Below are 18,638 nucleotides of genomic sequence, written 5' to 3'. Positions count from 1 at the left end.
TACACCACTGCATCACAGGTTACTGAGCAGCAGCCTCACTGAATTTCAGAGTGGATGAATAAGGAATAATAAGATGATGCAGTTGCCAAACAAAATGCCAGAAAAAACATTTTCTACAAACACTTTTGCAATATGTCTAATAAATATAACGTGTCAGCTTTTAGATTAGCTTTTATTTCACATGTAGCTCATAATGTGCATCTTCATGATGTTCATCAGTGCAGACAGTCTTTAAAGTGTGTATGTAGCAGGGCTGGTAGTTATGAAGTGCTGTTGAAGGTCTGATTTGGTTGAATATTGGTTCTGTGGAAGAAACTGGAGAAGAACTGAAGAAGTGCAGTGCCTGGACAGCCTGGGATGGCACATCACAAAGACACAAATGGGTGAGCGAGAAATCTGACCGGCACCCTCTGCATTTAAAGACAGAGCAGGGTCAGAAACCCAAATGTTAAGAATGGCCATTTTGTCCTTTCAACAAAAATTAAAACACCTTGGGAGCCACAAGATTTTATGCCCTTTTTGCCATTGTGACTGTAAATATGCCTCAGTATGTGCTGGTATATTAGTATAGGTTAAAGAAATCCAAACAAAAAAACAGACTTACAGACTTTTCTCGTATCTCCAGTAGAAGAGTTTCTTGTAAAATGTTTCTCAATGTTTTTTTTTTTTTTTTATGAGGCTGAAGTCAGTTTCTCCTTCACCAGCTTCTAGTTCAGATTTTCCTGTTCCACCTTAAATGCTTGCCCACTTCAGCTTTGACTACCTGCAGTTAGATATGATCATTCAGCTATAGTCATTAGCACTTGGCCTTGGATTAGACATTCAGACAAGGGAATAAAGCGGAAAAGAAAGGACTTTATTAATCCAGCTAATCTTATCAGCATTAAGCCATACCTGTCACCCTTCCATCCCCGAACCACCTCACAGATCCAAAACCAATGCTTGCAACAAAATTACGAACAGATCCTGTTAGTTTAAAACACAGAAAAGGCATGGGCATAATGCATTTAACCATTAGGAGCCTTCATCAGCACAGTAAGTTGGGTAATCTGAAAATGTTGATTTCAGAAGCCAATCCTGATATTGTAGTTTTGACAGAATCCTGGCTAAAACAATCTGAATCTAATTCAGAACTTAGCCTTAAGTGTGCACAGGACACAATAACAGTTTCGTGGTAACTGGGATCTATAGACCCTCTGGCATGGTTGATTACTTAGCTGAGCTTTTAAATCTGAACATCAACTCAGGTAAAATAATCCCAGGTGATTTTAATTTAAATTGGTTAACTAATGCATCCGATCACCTGAAGGAGGGTGTGGAAATCTGTGTCTAACACAACTAATTACAGAGCCAACACAACCTAACTTCCACGATCCCAGCAAGTCAACAGTAAAAGACTTAATTTTATCCAAAAGACCTGATAAAATTACTTCTATGTGTGTCTTTGACTCAGTTTTAGTGACCACTGCCCTGTCGGATGCACTAGAAGCACCAGTTTAATAAAGTCAGGCTCTCAGATGGTGGTTAGAAGAAATTTTAAACATTGTAATGATCAAGTCTTTTAAATAATCTGGCAGTCAGCGACATTCACTACACTTCTGAAATCCCGGATATCGATGTAGCGCTAGACCACTTTTGTTAAACTTTCCAGTGAGTGGTAAATAAGCCTGCTCCCTATAAAAACATGAGAGGACCAGATCAGAGACAGACCAAACCCCTGGTTCAAGAAATATCCTCCTTGCTCAATGTAAGAAATAAAGCATGGACCCTCGCTAGAAGAAATGTTGACAGAAACCACTGGCTTGCCTTCAGGCAGCTGAGGAATAAACGTCCTTCTTAAATCAGAAAGGCTAAAGCAGAATTCCGCCTCCAGATATTCACAAATTCCTCTAAATTCTGGAAGAAAGTTAATTTGCTCAATAACAAATCAATGCCCATTACAAATGATGCTGTAATTAACGACCAACTGTTTACTGATCAGAGAGATTTGCCAAGTATTTAATACTCACTTTGCAGCTGCAATGCATTCGTTTCTCTGATTTAGTCTCTAGTCTTGAAATCGTTAGTTTTATTGTTTGATCAGTGCCTGTCGCTGAGATCATTCGTTTCTCTGATTTAGTCTCTAGTCTTAAAATCGTTAGTGTTATTGTTTGACCAGTGCCTGTCGCTGAGGTCATTCGTTTCTCTGATTTAGTCTCTAGTCTTAAAATCGTTAGTTTTAATGTTTGACCAGTGCCTGTCGCTGAGGTCATTCGTTTCTCTGATTTAGTCTCTAGTCTTAAAATCGTTAGTTTTAATGTTTGACCAGTGCCTGTCGCTGAGGTCATTCATTTCTCTGATTTAGTCTTAAAATCTTTAGTGTTATTGTTTGACCAGTGCCTGTCGCTGAGGTCATTCGTTTCTCTGATTTAGTCTCTAGTCTTAAAATCGTTAGTTTTAATGTTTGACCAGTGCCTGTCGCTGAGGTCATTCGTTTCTCTGATTTAGTCTCTAGTCTTAAAATCGTTGGTTTTATTGTTTGACCAGTGCCTGTCGCTGAGGTCATTCGTTTCTCTGATTTAGTCTCTAGTCTTAAAATCGTTAGTGTTATTGTTTGACCAGTGCCTGTCGCTGAGGTCATTCGTTTCTCTGATTTAGCCTCTAGTCTTGAAATCGTTAGTTTTATTGTTTGACCAGTGCCTGTCGCTGAGGTCATTCGTTTCTCTGATTTAGTCTCTAGTCTTAAAATCGTTAGTGTTATTGTTTGACCAGTGCCTGTCGCTGAGGTCATTCGTTTCTCTGATTTAGTCTCTAGTCTTAAAATCGTTGGTTTTATTGTTTGACCAGTGCCTGTCGCTGAGGTCATTCGTTTCTCTGATTTAGCCTCTAGTCTTGAAATCGTTAGTTTTATTGTTTGACCAGTGCCTGTCGCTGAGGTCATTCGTTTCTCTGATTTAGTCTGTAGTCTTAAAATCGTTAGTGCCGGTCGCTGAGGTCATTCATTTCTCTGATTTAGTCTCTAGTCTTAAAATCGTTAGTGTTATTGTTTGACCAGTGCCTGTCGCTGAGGTCATTCGTTTCTCTGATTTAGCCTCTAGTCTTAAAATCGTTAGTGTTATTGTTTGACCAGTGCCTGTCGCTGAGGTCATTCGTTTCTCTGATTTAGCCTCTAGTCTTAAAATCGTTAGTGTTATTGTTTGACCAGTGCCTGTCGCTGAGGTCATTCGTTTCTCTGATTTAGTCTCTAGTCTTAAAATCGTTAGTGTTATTGTTTGACCAGTGCCTGTCACTGAGGTCATTCGTTTCTCTGATTTAGTCTCTAGTCTTAAAATCGTTAGTTTTATTGTTTGACCAGTGCCTGTCACTGAGGTCATTCGTTTCTCTGATTTAGTCTCTAGTCTTAAAATCGTTAGTGTTATTGTTTGACCAGTGCCTGTCGCTGAGGTCATTCGTTTCTCTGATTTAGTCTCTAGTCTTAAAATCGTTAGTGTTATTGTTTGACCAGTGCCTGTCGCTGAGGTCATTCGTTTCTCTGATTTAGTCTCTAGTCTTAAAATCGTTAGTTTTATTGTTTGACCAGTGCCTGTCGCTGAGGTCATTCGTTTCTCTGATTTAGCCTCTAGTCTTAAAATCGTTAGTGTTATTGTTTGACCAGTGCTGGTCACTGAGGTCATTCATTTCTCTGATTTAGTCTCTAGTCTTAAAATCGTTAGTGTTATTGTTTGACCAGTGCCGGTCGCTGAGGTCATTCGTTTCTCTGATTTAGTCTCTAGTCTTAAAATCGTTAGTTTTATTGTTTGACCAGTGCCTGTCGCTGAGGTCATTCGTTTCTCTGATTTAGCCTCTAGTCTTAAAATCGTTAGTGTTATTGTTTGACCAGTGCCGGTCGCTGAGGTCATTCGTTTCTCTGATTTAGTCTCTACTCTTAAAATCGTTAGTTTTAATGTTTGACCAGTGCCTGTCGCTGAGGTCATTCATTTCTCTGATTTAGTCTCTAGTCTTAAAATCTTTAGTGTTATTGTTTGACCAGTGCTGGTCACTGAGGTCATTCATTTCTCTGATTTAGTCTCTAGTCTTAAAATCATTATTGTTATTGTTTGACCAGTGCCTGTCGCTGAGGTCATTCGTTTCTCTGATTTAGTCTCTAGTCTTAAAATCGTTAGTTTTATTGTTTGACCAGTGCCTGTCGCTGAGGTCATTCGTTTCTCTGATTTAGTCTCTAGTCTTAAAATCGTTAGTTTTATTGTTTGACCAGTGCTGGTCACTGAGGTCATTCATTTCTCTGATTTAGTCTCTAGTCTTAAAATCGTTAGTGTTATTGTTTGACCAGTGCCGGTCGCTGAGGTCATTCGTTTCTCTGATTTAGTCTCTAGTCTTAAAATCGTTAGTTTTAATGTTTGACCAGTGCCTGTCGCTGAGGTCATTCGTTTCTCTGATTTAGTCTCTAGTCTTAAAATCATTAGTGTTATTGTTTGACCAGTGCCTGTCGCTGAGGTCATTCATTTCTCTGATTTAGTCTCTAGTCTTAAAATCGTTAGTGTTATTGTTTGACCCGTGCTTGTCGCTGAGGTCATTCGTTTCTCTGATTTAGTCTCTAGTCTTAAAATCGTTAGTGTTATTGTTTGACCCGTGCTTGTCGCTGAGGTCATTCGTTTCTCTGATTTAGTCTCTAGTCTTAAAATCGTTAGTTTTATTGTTTGACCAGTGCCTGTCGCTGAGGTAATTCGTTTCTCTGATTTAGTCTCTAGTCTTAAAATCGTTAGTGTTATTGTTTGACCAGTGCTTGTCGCTGAGGTCATTCGTTTCTCTGATTTAGTCTCTAGTCTTAAAATCGTTAGTTTTATTGTTTGACCAGTGCCGGTCACTGAGATCATTCGTTTCTCTGATTTAGTCTCTAGTCTTAAAATCTTTAGTGTTATTGTTTGACCAGTGCCTGTCGCTGAGGTCATTCGTTTCTCTGATTTAGTCTCTAGTCTTAAAATCGTTAGTTTTATTGTTTGACCAGTGCCTGTCGCTGAGGTCATTCTTTTCTCTGATTTAGTCTCTAGTCTTAAAATCGTTAGTGTTATTGTTTGACCAGTGCCTGTCGCTGAGGTCATTCGTGTCTCTGATTTAGTCTCTAGTCTTAAAATCGTTAGTGTTATTGTTTGACCAGTGCCTGTCGCTGAGGTCATTCGTTTCTCTGATTTAGTCTCTAGTCTTAAAATCGTTAGTGTTATTGTTTGACCAGTGCCTGTCGCTGAGGTCATTCGTTTCTCTGATTTAGTGTCTACTCTTAAAATCGTTAGTGTTATTGTTTGACCAGTGCCTGTCGCTGAGGTCATTCGTTTCTCTGATTTAGTCTCTAGTCTTAAAATCGTTAGCGTTATTGTTTGACCAGTGCCTGTCGCTGAGGTCATTCGTTTCTCTGATTTAGTCTCTAGTCTTAAAATCGTTAGCGTTATTGTTTGACCAGTGCCTGTCGCTGAGGTCATTCGTTTCTCTGATTTAGTCTCTAGTCTTGAAATCGTTAGTGTTATTGTTTGACCAGTGCCTGTTGCTGAGGTCATTCGTTTCTCTGATTTAGTCACTAGTCTTAAAATCGTTAGTGTTATTGTTTGACCAGTGCCTGTCGCTGAGGTCATTCGTTTCTCTGATTTAGTCTCTAGTCTTAAAATCTTTAGTGTTATTGTTTGACCAGTGCCTGTCGCTGAGGTCATTCATTTCTCTGATTTAGTCTCTAGTCTTAAAATCGTTAGTTTTATTGTTTGACCAGTGCCTGTCGCTGAGGTCATTCATTTCTCTGATTTAGTCTCTAGTCTTAAAATCGTTAGTGTTATTGTTTGACCAGTGCCTGTCGCTGAGGTCATTCGTTTCTCTGATTTAGTCTCTAGTCTTAAAATCGTTAGTTTTATTGTTTGACCAGTGCCTGTCGCTGAGGTCATTGCACCCAGAGCAGCTCCTGTTTTTATTCTTGTGACTGTAACGACCTATAAAATAAATTCGGGCTCATTTGTTATGTAGTGCATTGAGTTTTGGTCTGAAGGGTCTTGGTGACAGAATCTGCTGTCATCCATGTTACGACCTGTCCTAGATGGGTCATAACACTGTGGGTGAGTGAGCTGGTCAGCGGAACAGAAAATAGAAATGCTGAGAAAATACAGCCCCATTTCACAAAAGTTGGAACGCTGTGTAAAATGTAAATAAAACTGAATGATGTTCAAACCATTTAAACCCTATATTTAATTGGAAATGCTTAAAAGAAAACATTAAATATTGTAATTGAGAAACTTTGTTTTTTGAAAAATATTTGCTCATTTTGAATATGATGCCCAGATATGATATGAAAACAGATATGATTCTGTAGTGGAAATCATTGCATGGGCTTTGAAACACTTCTGGAAAAGCATTCTCTGTGAAAACATTTTGTCTCTTCATCCACAAATACATGTTAAAATTCTTAAATGCAAAGAGCAAACCACATATAAACAAGATCCATAAATGCTGCCACCTTCTCTGGGCCGGAGTTCATTTAAAATCACTGTTTGGAAGTCATGGACACTGTGTCCACTGAGCTAAAGACCATTCAGCAGTGCACAGTTCAAAAGCTAATATTCATGATGGTATAGAGGGGCATTAGTGCACCATTACTGCCGAATGTTATAAACATGTTTTGGCAACATATGCTGCCATCCAGACGACGTCTTTTTCCGAGAAGGCCTTGATTATTTCAGCAAGATGATACCAAACCACATTCTGTATGTGTTGCAGCAGCACTGCTCCGTATTAAAAGAGTCTGGGTGCTAAACTGACCTGCCTACAGTCCAGACCGGTCAGCATTTATAACATTTGGCACATTATGAAAGGGAAAGTATGACAAAGGAGACCCTGAACTGATGAGCAGCTGAAATCCTGAATCAAACAAGAACAGAAAACATTTCATTGTCAGAACTACAGCAGCGTCTCCTCAGTTCCCAAACACTTACAGAGTGCTGTTAAAGAAGAGGTGATGAAACATGGCGGTAAACAGGCCCCTGTCCTTTTTTGGAACATGTTGTTGGCATCAAATTCAAAATGGGCAATTATTTTTCAAAACCAATAAATTCTCTGTTTCAACATTTGATATTTTGTAGTATTTTCCATAGATTTGCACACCATGGCATCTTATTTGTATTTACATTTTTTGGAAATGGGATTATACTACAATAAATAAGTCTATTTAGTTTATTGTAATTTAATGTGTGTTAGCTTAACCATGTACAGTTTCCATGTGATGCCTAGTTTATCTAATCAGTCCTGCATTAATTTACATTTGTTTAATCAGCTTTTCATTAAATCAAATCAGTTTATTCAGCCTTTTATCAGTTCAATCAGACTGTCATTAAGGCCAATCTGTCTAATTGAGCCTTAATTAAATTACATCAGTCTGATCAATCTTTCATTAAGTTAAATCACATTAAAAATCCTGCATTAAATGAAATTTTGTGTGTTGCTGGTGGAAACTGGTGGAGCTGCATCACCAAGAAGAGGAACCAAACCTGCAGTGACTTATTTAAATTAGTGCATCATTTTCATGTTATTTAATATATTAAATCAACACAGTTTGTCTTTCAGTTATTTGTGTAATTAGTGTTATTAATTATGTGCTCAGTTGTCACATTTACACACCTTTTCACATTCTTTCACAGTTTTTCACCCTTCAGTGTGCTTTTCTAATCAGCTCCCAACATAGTAATAACTTTACAATAACAAAAGGGGGCCCCTCAAGGTTCGATACTTGGACCAGTATTTAATATTTATATTAGTGACATTGTCACATCAATTGTTGACTGCAGAGTACACTTATATGCTGATCTTTAACTGTTCGACTGACTGTATTGGTACTGCAGTGGATAAACTACAGCATTCTTTTAACGTCCTGCAATCAGCTTTTTACAACCATGAACTAGTTTTAAATGTTGAGAAAACTAAACATGTACTTTCCAGAGCCTCTAATATTGATTTTAGCAGGTTTAAAATCACAACCCTGATCTGAAATTGAAAGAGTCATACTAATATCTTGACACTTTTAAATAATATGTTAACAAATTTACACATAAAACTGAGACAAAAGCTTGGCTTCCTGTATCCTAACAAAGTGTTTCCCAAAGCACACGAGGAAAAAGATCATTGAAGAAACATGATTGCCTGTTCTGGATGATGGTGTCGTGTGTGGTGCCAGATATGCACCTGTAACTACTCTAATCTCTGGACTCTGTTCTCCACGCTGCCTTAAGGCTCATTACTGGTGACCGCTACAGACCCATCACTGTGGTCATCTCTGTCTGTGCATCGGGAGACACACTGGCTTCTCTTTATCTATAAAGTGCTTACTGGCCATCGTTCATCACAGAGATGCTCGGTGTAAATAATGCAGTTTATCAGACTCGTTCCAGTGACTGGATCAGCCTTCAGGTGGCGAGAGCTTTTACAGAGCTGGGAAAATCTGCTTTTAGCTACAGCACCAGCGAACTGGAATTCATTACAGGAAACTCTCAAACTTCACTCTCTGGTGTCACATGAACATTTTAAACTTTTAGTCTCTAACCAGCTCCACACAGCCTGACACTGCTTTCCTTGATTTTTCATTTTTAATATGATTTTTGGTGTTTTAACTATGTCTTAGTTATTGTTTTACTTTTTAAATTTTATCTCATTTAGTTTTATCTACAACTGAAGTTGTTTGCATTGTAGTGTATTCAATTGAATATAGGTTGAAAAGGATTTGCAAATCATCGTATTCTGTTTTTATTTGTTTTACACAATGTCCCAACTTCATTGGAATTGGGGTTGTATTTAATATTCTCTGAATTATCGATGTTTATCTTAAATCTTTCTCTTTGACTAGCTGGGCCAGATTGTTGTTTGCGCTGCTGTTTGATCAGCAAGTTGCGCAGATCTTCTGAGTTATAAGGAGGTGAATTAGCAGCGTTTAAGACCATTTACTGTTAAACTGTGTTGAAGGATCAGCAGAGCTTTATTTTACTGTAAAGGAGGATTATTTTATTATTACCTACTGATCTGATTCTGCTGTGGAGCTGCACCAGGCTAGTAAAAGAACCGCAGGTGGCCAATGCCTGAGCTAACATTAGCATATGGAAGCACTTTAGCTTCTATGGACAGAGTTGCCAGGTTCGCGGTTTTCACGCCAAATTGGGCTTGTTTGAAAATCCAGTCGCGGGTGAAAATTCAGGGGTGGCGGCTGCGTTTTTTTGGGCTATTTTTAAAAATTACCGCAGGCGCCAAAACAAAAAAAGGTGGGTGTTGCCTTGGATGTTACGTCAACACGGCGGGCAAACGTGTACAAGTCGACACCAGTAGAACATAACGACATAAGGGAGGACAGTGTGAAACGGAGAGAGGGAGCGAGAGACAGAGAGAAAAGGACAGAGAGAAAAGGAGAGCGGAGAGAGAGTCAGCGATAGAGAGAGAGAAAGAAACACAGAGACACCATTTTGAAGAGAAAACAGCAGTCGCTAGCTAATATGCCAGGTAAATGGGGGAAATACGGGAGGCGGTATTGCAAGGACTGGGGAAAAAGAAAAAGGTTTGATGGAATGGATTAGAAGTGTCCCTAATGACGAGAAAAGGGCATATTGCAAATACTGCAAATGTGAAATAAGAGCTCATCACAGTGACCTGATTGCTCATGCTGCTCCATTCTCAAATGCCAGAACATTGTTTGACACAGGCAGCTCGTTTACAAGATCGAGTATTCCAGTGAAAGAGGCAGAGTTGCAGCTGGCTGCTCATGTGGCATGCCATTCAAGCATTCTAACTGTTGATCATTTAGGATGTGTAGTAGAAGACATTTCAAAGAAAGGCATTAGTTTACACAGAACAAAATGCACAGCACTGATTAATTCAGTGATTGGGCCTGTAGCACATGAAGATCTTTTAGAGGATATAGGGAGTGGGCCATACTCTCTAATCGTTGATGAGAGCACAGATGTTACAACCAAAAAACAGCTATGTGTAGTCATCAGATACTTCAGTAAAAAACACTCTCAAATCTTGAGCACATTTGCAGGAATTTTACAAATTGCATCTGGTGATTCACTGACAATAGCTAATGCTTTATTCAAGTTCCTGGATGACAACAAATGGTCTGTACAGAATTGCATTGGTCTTGCGACTGATGGTTGCAATACAATGTGTGGACAGCATAACTCAGTGCTGCAGAAATTTTGGGAATGTAACCCCCATATTGTCTACATCAAGTGTGTATGCCATTCCCTTCAAATGTTGCATTTCCAACTGGCGAAAGATAGTGAAAGAAGCTATGCTGCTGAGTTGCTTTACTAAATGTACAGTGACAAAAAGAATTGGGCTGCCACAGACATTCAAGAGCTGGCATGACATCATTGAATTCAACCTGTCTGATCATCTTTTGCCCATTGATGCTGTAGATTTTGGGGTTCAGTTCTGTCTTGCTTTGCACGAATCAAGGGGAATAAGTGACCAGGCATTACAAGACCTGAAAAGCAGATGCAGGGACTACATGCTGGAATTGGCTAAAGAAATCAAAAAGAGGCTTCCAGATCATTTGAAACAACTAGAGGCTCTAAAATTTCTGTCACCAAGCAATGTTCTGCATGTGAATAAGCCAAAGTTGGATGATTTTCCCTTCTTCGCTCACTTGAAAGGAGACATAGGAAAAGCAGAGCAACAGTGGAGAATCACACATACTCTAGATTGGAAAATCAAAGAGGACAATCAAATTGAGGACTTCTGGATAGAGGTTGCAATGCACACAGATGCTGCAGATGACAGGGATTTTGAAGAACTGGGAAACTTTGCCCTGTCTCTGCTTGCTTTACCATTCAGCAACGCTGCTGTTGAACGTTCATTTTCTCAAATGAACCTCATAAAGAATAAGCTGCGAAACAGGTTGGAGCAGAAAACTCTGCTAAATACAATGAGAATCAGAGCTTACATGCAAAGGAAAAAAGAGTGCTGCCATAAATTCAAGCCATCACCACGAATGATCTCTCTCTTCACTGCAGATATTTACTCAGCACTTGCTGAAGAAGATGAGGAGGAGAGCACAGATGTTTAGAAGAAAAAAGTTTGAAGACTGTAAATAGTTCTTAAGAAAACAGAAATCTAAAGGAAAGCAGTAATATAAAATGTTTGAAATGGAGGAGCCCTTAAAAGTCAAGAAAAAAGGAAAAAAGATAACAGAAAATGGCAAACATGGCATGGAAAGAACTGCCCAAAAGTTCATAATAGCTCTTCATGTAACCAGAAATTACAAGATGATGAAAAAAAATGTTAAAAGAGGATCAGAGGAGAGAAGAGAGTTCAGGAGGGGCAAGAACAGAAATGAGTAAGTAAAAGTTTTCTTTTTGCTAATTATGTTAATATTAAACTAAAATAAAACACAAATGTTAAAATATTATTAATGACTTTAATATAAATAGCAAGACTGATAATAAATCCCATTTGCTTCAAATGTGTGACAGACATATATTTTGGGCTGGTTTAAGCTTCTGAAGGGCGGGTTTTAGACTGACTTTGGGCTGGATATTTTTCTAGGACCTGGCAACCTTGTCTATGGAGTTGGAGGGAAGAAGGACAGGAGCCGCACTATCTGCAAGTTGTGTCACACTAAGCTAAAATATTTTGGAAACGATAAACATGAGAATCAATATTAAACATTTCTACTGCAGTGCTGAGAATGATCCACCACCCATATAGTACCTGCTCTGTGAGGGTCCATGGGGGTCCTGAGCACTGAAGAACAGGGTAACAGAGTATCAGAGAAACAGATGGACTACAGTCTGTAACTGTAGAACTACAAAGTGCAGATATACAGTAAGTGGAGCTGATAAGATGGACAGTGAGTGTAGAAACAAGGAGGTGGTCAGAATGTTATGACTGATTAGTATTAGTTTTTGTCTTGGTCTGTTTCTATAGAAAGGAAGACGGACTGCTTGGCTGTTATCATGAAAAATAAACGATGAACACTGATCTTTTTTTATTCCACTTCTAAACACTGAGCAAGATTGATTTGGTTAAGACTTCAAGTTTAATGTCTGCATTCTTGAAAATGAGAAGTGAGACCTGAGATGAAAGCCCCCCAACCCCACCCCCCACCCCAGTCCTCAGATTCAATTCAAAGCTTGCAAACATGCTAACATTAGCAGATAGAACACCTCACTCTGAGATGATGGTGATTATCCAAAAAAAACAGTTTACAAATGAAAATGATGCAGTTAAAACAGCCCTTTAATCATGATTTACTTTTATTTCACATTTGTGTTTCTTATTGTAACATTTGATCTGTAAAGTTGGTTTTCTGTACATTTCATTTAACTGCAGATTTCATTACAATAAGCCTACAGAGAAAAACAGCTGTTAAACAGTCAGATTAGTCGTGGAGTTACTCCGTTACTCTTTATTTACTTTGGTGAACTAAATCATTTCAGGTCTTCAGAACATCTGAACACAGTGTTGAGGGAAAATAACAGTTTATCAGAATGACCATGTTTTACTGCACAGAGGTTAAGTGGAGTAGCAAAGGCTTGATTACAGTAGGCCACAAAGTTAGAGCACAGAGACGCGGTGATTTCTGTGGTGTTTACAGTCAGACTCTCAGTTACAGTTGTTTCCTTTGACCAGGAAGAAAGTTCCAGCAGCGACTCCCAGCAGTCCAGCAGCCAGACCCACTCCACAGAACACAGCTGGACCCACACTGGGCAGAGCCACCTGCACATCTGCAGAACAAGCATGCACATTTATTACAGTACACAGTTTACTTTCTGAGAATTATATAATATTGATTTATTTAAAATTCATTTTATTTCATATTTATTTTCATTCTGAGATCTGTTCTATAAGTTTTTAATAATATTAATTTTATCTGCACAGTTTGTCCTGGAAACGCTTCAACGCGTCTTTCTGTAAATATTACACACATGCTGCTCATAAGGAGCCAGTAATAAACCCACTAACAGAATCAGGTCTGAACAGGTTTAACTCTCACCCCATGTTTTGGTCAGTGGTCTGTCCAGGGCCACGTGCTCCACAGTGCAGGTGTAGATGTCGCCCTGCTTTGGAGTGAAGCTCAGAGTGGAGATCAGGTTGAAGGTTCTATCATCAGTGACGTAATATCTGCTGAGAGAAGCTTCATCCGTCACCTTCACATCATTCCTGGTCCACTGCACTCCAACGCGCGCTGGGTAGAATCCAGTGATGTGACAGATGAGGGTGTTTCTAGCGCCCAGCTCCACATCAGACTTTGAGTAGATGGAGGTTTGAGGAGCAACTGTGGATAAAAATATCCATCAACATTTAGACCTCGGAGTGGAATTAGAAACAAATGCTTCTAAACACGAACAGCCCAGCAGCCCGGGGTGAGGTAGGAGGCTGGAGGCAGGGCTCGGGGTTCAGGGTTCGGGGCTCAGGGCTCGGGGCTCAGGGTTCAGAGCTCGGGGTTCAGGGCTCAGGGCTCGGGGCTCAGGGCTCAGGGCTCGGGGTTCAGGGCTCAGGGCTCGGGGCTCAGGGCTCAGGGCTCGGGGTTCAGGGCTCGCGGTTCAGGGCTCAGGGCTCAGGGCTCAGGGCTCGGGGTTCAGAGCTGCAGCTGCATCGCTTTAATTCACCATAACAGCCAAACCAAACCGAGCCGCGCTTCTCAGCTGGACGCCAGCTGGACTGTCCGGTCCTCTCTCCTGCTGCTGGCCCCTCCTCTGCTCTCTGCTCCCTCTCAGCTCTTTATAACGGCGCTCTCATTACGGGCAGCGCGAGCACCAGAGCCGACAGGGAACCGGAGCCGCTCCGCCTCCCGCTACCGCCCCCAGGCGGCCGCTCGGCTCGGGACTCGGTCCTCCCTCTGGCGCCTCCCGCACCAGCGCCGCCCTCCTCCTCCCGCCGCCCCTCCAGGGGGCGGGCGCGGGCCACAGTGTCTAACATCCTTACAGCAGAATGAATTTCACTTCATTGTGCGGCGGAATTTAGTTTTATATTTTATTTATTATTATTATTATTGTTATTATTATTATTATTATTATTATTATTATTATTATTATATATAAAATAAAAAGCTTTGAGTTTGTCTGAGAAACTAAAATAGTTTCTATACTGTAGAAAACACAGAAGCCTTTTCCCAGAATTCCCAGTACAGGTGATTTTTTTATCCTGGCTGTTTGATGTTTATGAAATATTATTTTGATGATTATTCTCTGCTGGGCTGCTCTTCTAAGGTCGGTTTATTAGTGAACACAGCGCGAGCTGCAGTGATGGAGTCTCACCTTTCGGTTCTGCGGGGCTCTTGGTAGCTTTTACAAAAAGAGCCAAGTTTTGTTTACAGGTTTCCGCATTAGCAACAGCGCCCTCATAGGCTCCTTCTTCATAGTAGGAAGGATCTGCGAAGTCTGGCATTGTCATCACTTCTTTCCCCTGAGTGAAGTCTGCGTGCCACATTTCTTCTCCATCCAGTCCGTAGATCTGCTCTTTCTCTGTATCAGAGCACACGACTAATCTGATGTCCTTGTGCTTAACTGAGGAAAGAAGAAAGAGAACAACATGTCAGTAAACACACACACACACACACACACACACACACACACACACACACACACACACACACACACACACACACACACACACACACACACTGGATTACTCTTTTGTTTTTTTATTAAACATTTGAAGTACAAAGTCTCGTAGAGGTACAATGAGCAGTGCTTTGAAAAGAAATATGAACAGAGAAATAAAGAAACATGGGACTATAAATAAATAATACATACATTAGTGTAAGGCAAATAAAGACACTGGAGCAAATATTTAAAACAAAAGGAATTTGGAAACATCGGAGGCTATTTTTTTGGCACATTTAGATTTGAGATGTCTCAGTGAGGAGTAATAAAGTTTGAATTCAGCCAAGAAAAGATCAAAACACATCAGAGTCTCTCCACTTACAACAATGAATATGAAACTCAGCAAGCAAGAAAACAATGTTCACTACATCAGATGTTTTGTTGTCAAGATCATTAATATAATACAAGACATGGTTAATATTGAAATCCGGAACATTAGCTACTTTTAAAGACAGCCAGTTTTTAATGTCACTCCAAAACTTATTTGAAACAGGACAAGTGAAAAAGAGGTGTTCTAAGGATTCTACAGGACAATCACAGAAAGCACACCCTACCAAATCAAATTTAAACCGTTTATGTAGAAAATCAGCCACCGGGTATTTTTTGTGACAGATTTTAAAATGGGTCTCTTTAGGTGAAACTGGCCATTTAATGTATTCAGAGTGCGCTTTAACTGCTGTAGCCAGATCCACCGCAGCTAATATCCTACTGTTATAATCATTAAACGATTTAGATTTAAAAGCAGTCGTGAGAACAGCATTGTTGCACTTACTATCAGTTAAGTTGCAGTCTCTTATCATCAATTGGGGTAGAGTTGAAGTGACATTAGAGAACAAAAGAGTGCTTCGGATAAGATGGATCAGAGTAACAGGAATAGCTTTGCACATTTTCAAGTATTCTCTGCAAGTACAAACCAAATTAAATTGGTCAACAAATTTATTGTGATCTAACAGAACACCACTACTGTCCATTAGGTCAGTTACAAACAGAATACCTTTCTCATACCAGTCAGTTTTAAAAACGGATTTCCTATTAACAAGTTTCGTCCTGTTGTTCCACAGCAGAGATCCATGTGGGGTAAAGTCGTGAGTGAAAAAAAATGCAGAATTCCAAAAATGCAGAACTTGTTTGTGGAATTTATATAACTGGATAGGAATCTTGCTTAACTCAAAATCACATTTAAGTAAAAAGTCCAGGCCACCAAGTTTTTTAAATAAAGCTCTAGGAACATGAAACCACATAGAGTTGGGAAGTGACAGGTAAGTTTTCAAACAGTTTACTCTGAATAAACCAATTAAGGCTTCAAAATCTAAAGCATTAACACCACCCTTATTATATTCTCTGATCAGTTGAGATCTTCTTAAATAGTGGGTTGTGTTCCTCCAGAGAAATTTAAAAATAATCGAATTAGCCTTTTTAATACTTTTATCAGCGGTAAACACAGAATGACATGGATAAATCAATTTGGATACACCCTCAGCTTTAGATAAAAGGATTCGTCCAAAAATTGTAAGATCTCTAGTTAACCAGTGGCTTAGGGACTTCTTCATATCTACTAAACGTTCTTCAATATTAACCTCTTCTCTTCTAATAAGATTCCTTGAAATTATTATTCCCAGATATTTCACCCCGGACTTGACTGTAATGGAGGCAACAGAAGTCTCAGAGCAAGAATGGATCAGGAGCAATTCACATTTCTTAATGTTGAGACAGTGACTGGATGCACCAGAAAAAGTTGAAATGGATTTTAATGCTATGTCAACCATAGTTTTATCTTTAAAAAAATGGCAGTATCATCAGCAAACTGACTTACTTTAAATTCTTTATCAAAAATTTTAATACCATGTAAGTTTGCATTTTTATTAATAAACAAAGTAAGCATTTGGGTTGTCAAGATGAATAATATCGGTGAAAGTGGACAGCCTTGTCGAATGCCTCATGACATACTAAATCTAGAGGTCATTCCTGTGCCACGGGATATGAACTACTTATATCTGTATAAAACATCTTGACTATATTATAAAATTTCTCCCCAAAACCCAAATATTTTAAAGTTTCTGAAATAAAGCAGATGAGTCAAACGCCTTATAGAAATCAAGGAATAAAATCAAACTGTCATGGTCAATAAACTGGCTATAATCCAACATGTCAAGAATCAATCTGGTATGATGATGTATATTCCTACCCTTCATGAAAGCCCACTGACATTCGTTAATCACATTCGCTAAACCACTATTTAAGCGATTCGCATAGACAAGAGCTAACAATTTGTAATCAGTACATAACAAGGTAATGGGTCTCCAATTTTCTAAAGACAAGGGATCTTTGTTAGCCTTGGGAATCAAGGTAATAAGACCTCGCTTCATAGTGGGAGAGAGATATTTGAGATACATTCCAAAAGGGTGTCAAACAGCAATCGTATGTCATTCCAAAAGAAAATATAAAATTCAACAGTTAAACCTTCATCTTCTTCACATTTTTTTTCTTCATTGGCGTATTGCTCCTTACAGATAGACGTGTCCCGTTCACCTACAGAGGCAGCTGCATCAACTACAACTTCTTTAATAATATCCTCGTCACAGGCCTCTCGAAGGACCGTCAGGTTGTAGTCGTGATCCGACATGCTAAGCTAGCAGACAAGCTTCCAAAAACAGCAAGGAATGAGTATTTTCCAAAAAAGCTTAGAAGAAAAGACAAAACAAACTTATGGCGTTTTGAAACAGGGCTACTGCAATGACAAAAAAATTTTGATAACTTGGCTAAAATAACATTTTACGTCGGAGCCTGCGGCAAACCTCCTCTCACTCCGCCATCTTGGGATCTCCATCGGATTACCGCTTTAACTCTTCACTGAGGGGGAAACTGTTTCCGGCTTTGCTCTGTTTCTTTATTCTTTATTTCTTTAACCAGCTTTCATTATTCCCTTCTTCTTCTACTGCTCTGTTATATGTACTTTAAAACTGTCCTAACTGGTCCTACTCTTATCTCATTTTTATTACTGTATTATTATTATTATTATTATTATTTGCTTGTTTATTCTCAAATATTAATTCATTGTTACTTGTATTATTAAATATATTAGATGTGCTTATAATATCCCATTATTATGATTATTATTATTATTATTACAGCACTTTTGTAAACTCTGCTGTATGATGTAAAGTGATAAAGACAAAAGTCCCACATTTCAGTGTAGCAGCTACAGTTAACAGACTGAATGCTGCTGTCAGGACGCTCAACTCTCTCCCTCTCTGTTGACCCCAATCCTGAGCTCTGACATTCTCAGGACTGTTACCCTCTCATCACTTTAGCTGCTCTAATCTCAGTCTAACTGCACTGCTGCTTATATCTGCACTATTTACACCCACAGACCTTAATCTGCATGTGCCTTATGTCCCTTTAGTCTTCATTTCAGGACCTTCTTATATTTATATATATTTATTATTAGTGTGTATTGCTGTTTTAGTGTTTAGTGTGTTTACCATCTATTTAATGTTATTGCTACACTGTGGGGACTGAGAGTAACACAGTTTTAGTTCACTGTATGTCCTGTTTCTCTCTCTCTCTCTCTCTCTCTCTCTCTCTCTCTCTCTCTCTCTCTCTGTCTCTCTCTTTCTCTCTGTCTCTCTCTGTCTCTCTCTGTCTCTCTCTCTCTCTCTCCCTCTCTCTGTCTCTCTCTCTCTCTCTTTCTCTCTCTGTCTCTGTCTCTCTCTCTCTCTCTCTCCCTCTCTCTCTCTCTCTCTCTCTCTCTCTCTCTCTCCAGGTGTCTCAGGTCTTTGACCAGAGTCTCCTAAATAAACTGCCACCTCCTGATTATATAACTACAGTAATAATACAGCAATGCAGTCCAGCACTACAGCTCAGTGCTGAACACTGACAGTCATATTTACTCACATTTAGCCTCTGTGTGGAGAACAGCTGCACAGACGAGGATCAAACACAGCTTCATCTTGATCAGCGCAGAGGAACTGAACTCATACACAGCGAGTTCTGACTGACTGCACTCTCTCTCTGTTCCTCTCTCTCTCTAACTGACACCTC

General features: G+C 39.4%; 1 protein-coding gene across 1 annotated transcript; it reads right to left on the bottom strand.

Moving 5' to 3' along the window:
* Positions 1–12,210: 12,210 nt before the first annotated feature.
* LOC108418082 (H-2 class II histocompatibility antigen, A-K alpha chain-like) lies at positions 12,211–18,638 on the bottom strand. The gene is made up of 4 exons (XM_037536280.1): positions 18,492–18,638; positions 14,250–14,498; positions 12,986–13,267; positions 12,211–12,716 (listed from the first exon to the last, which is right to left on the bottom strand). Exons 1-4 carry the CDS (start codon positions 18,544–18,546, stop codon positions 12,595–12,597), a joined length of 708 nt encoding a protein of 235 aa, XP_037392177.1. The 5' UTR covers positions 18,547–18,638; the 3' UTR covers positions 12,211–12,594.

This window comes from Pygocentrus nattereri, chromosome 29 (assembly GCF_015220715.1).
Source record: "Pygocentrus nattereri isolate fPygNat1 chromosome 29, fPygNat1.pri, whole genome shotgun sequence".
In the NCBI taxonomy this organism is placed as follows: Eukaryota; Metazoa; Chordata; class Actinopteri; order Characiformes; family Serrasalmidae; genus Pygocentrus; species Pygocentrus nattereri.
This window is presented reverse-complemented; position numbering and strand designations above follow the sequence as displayed.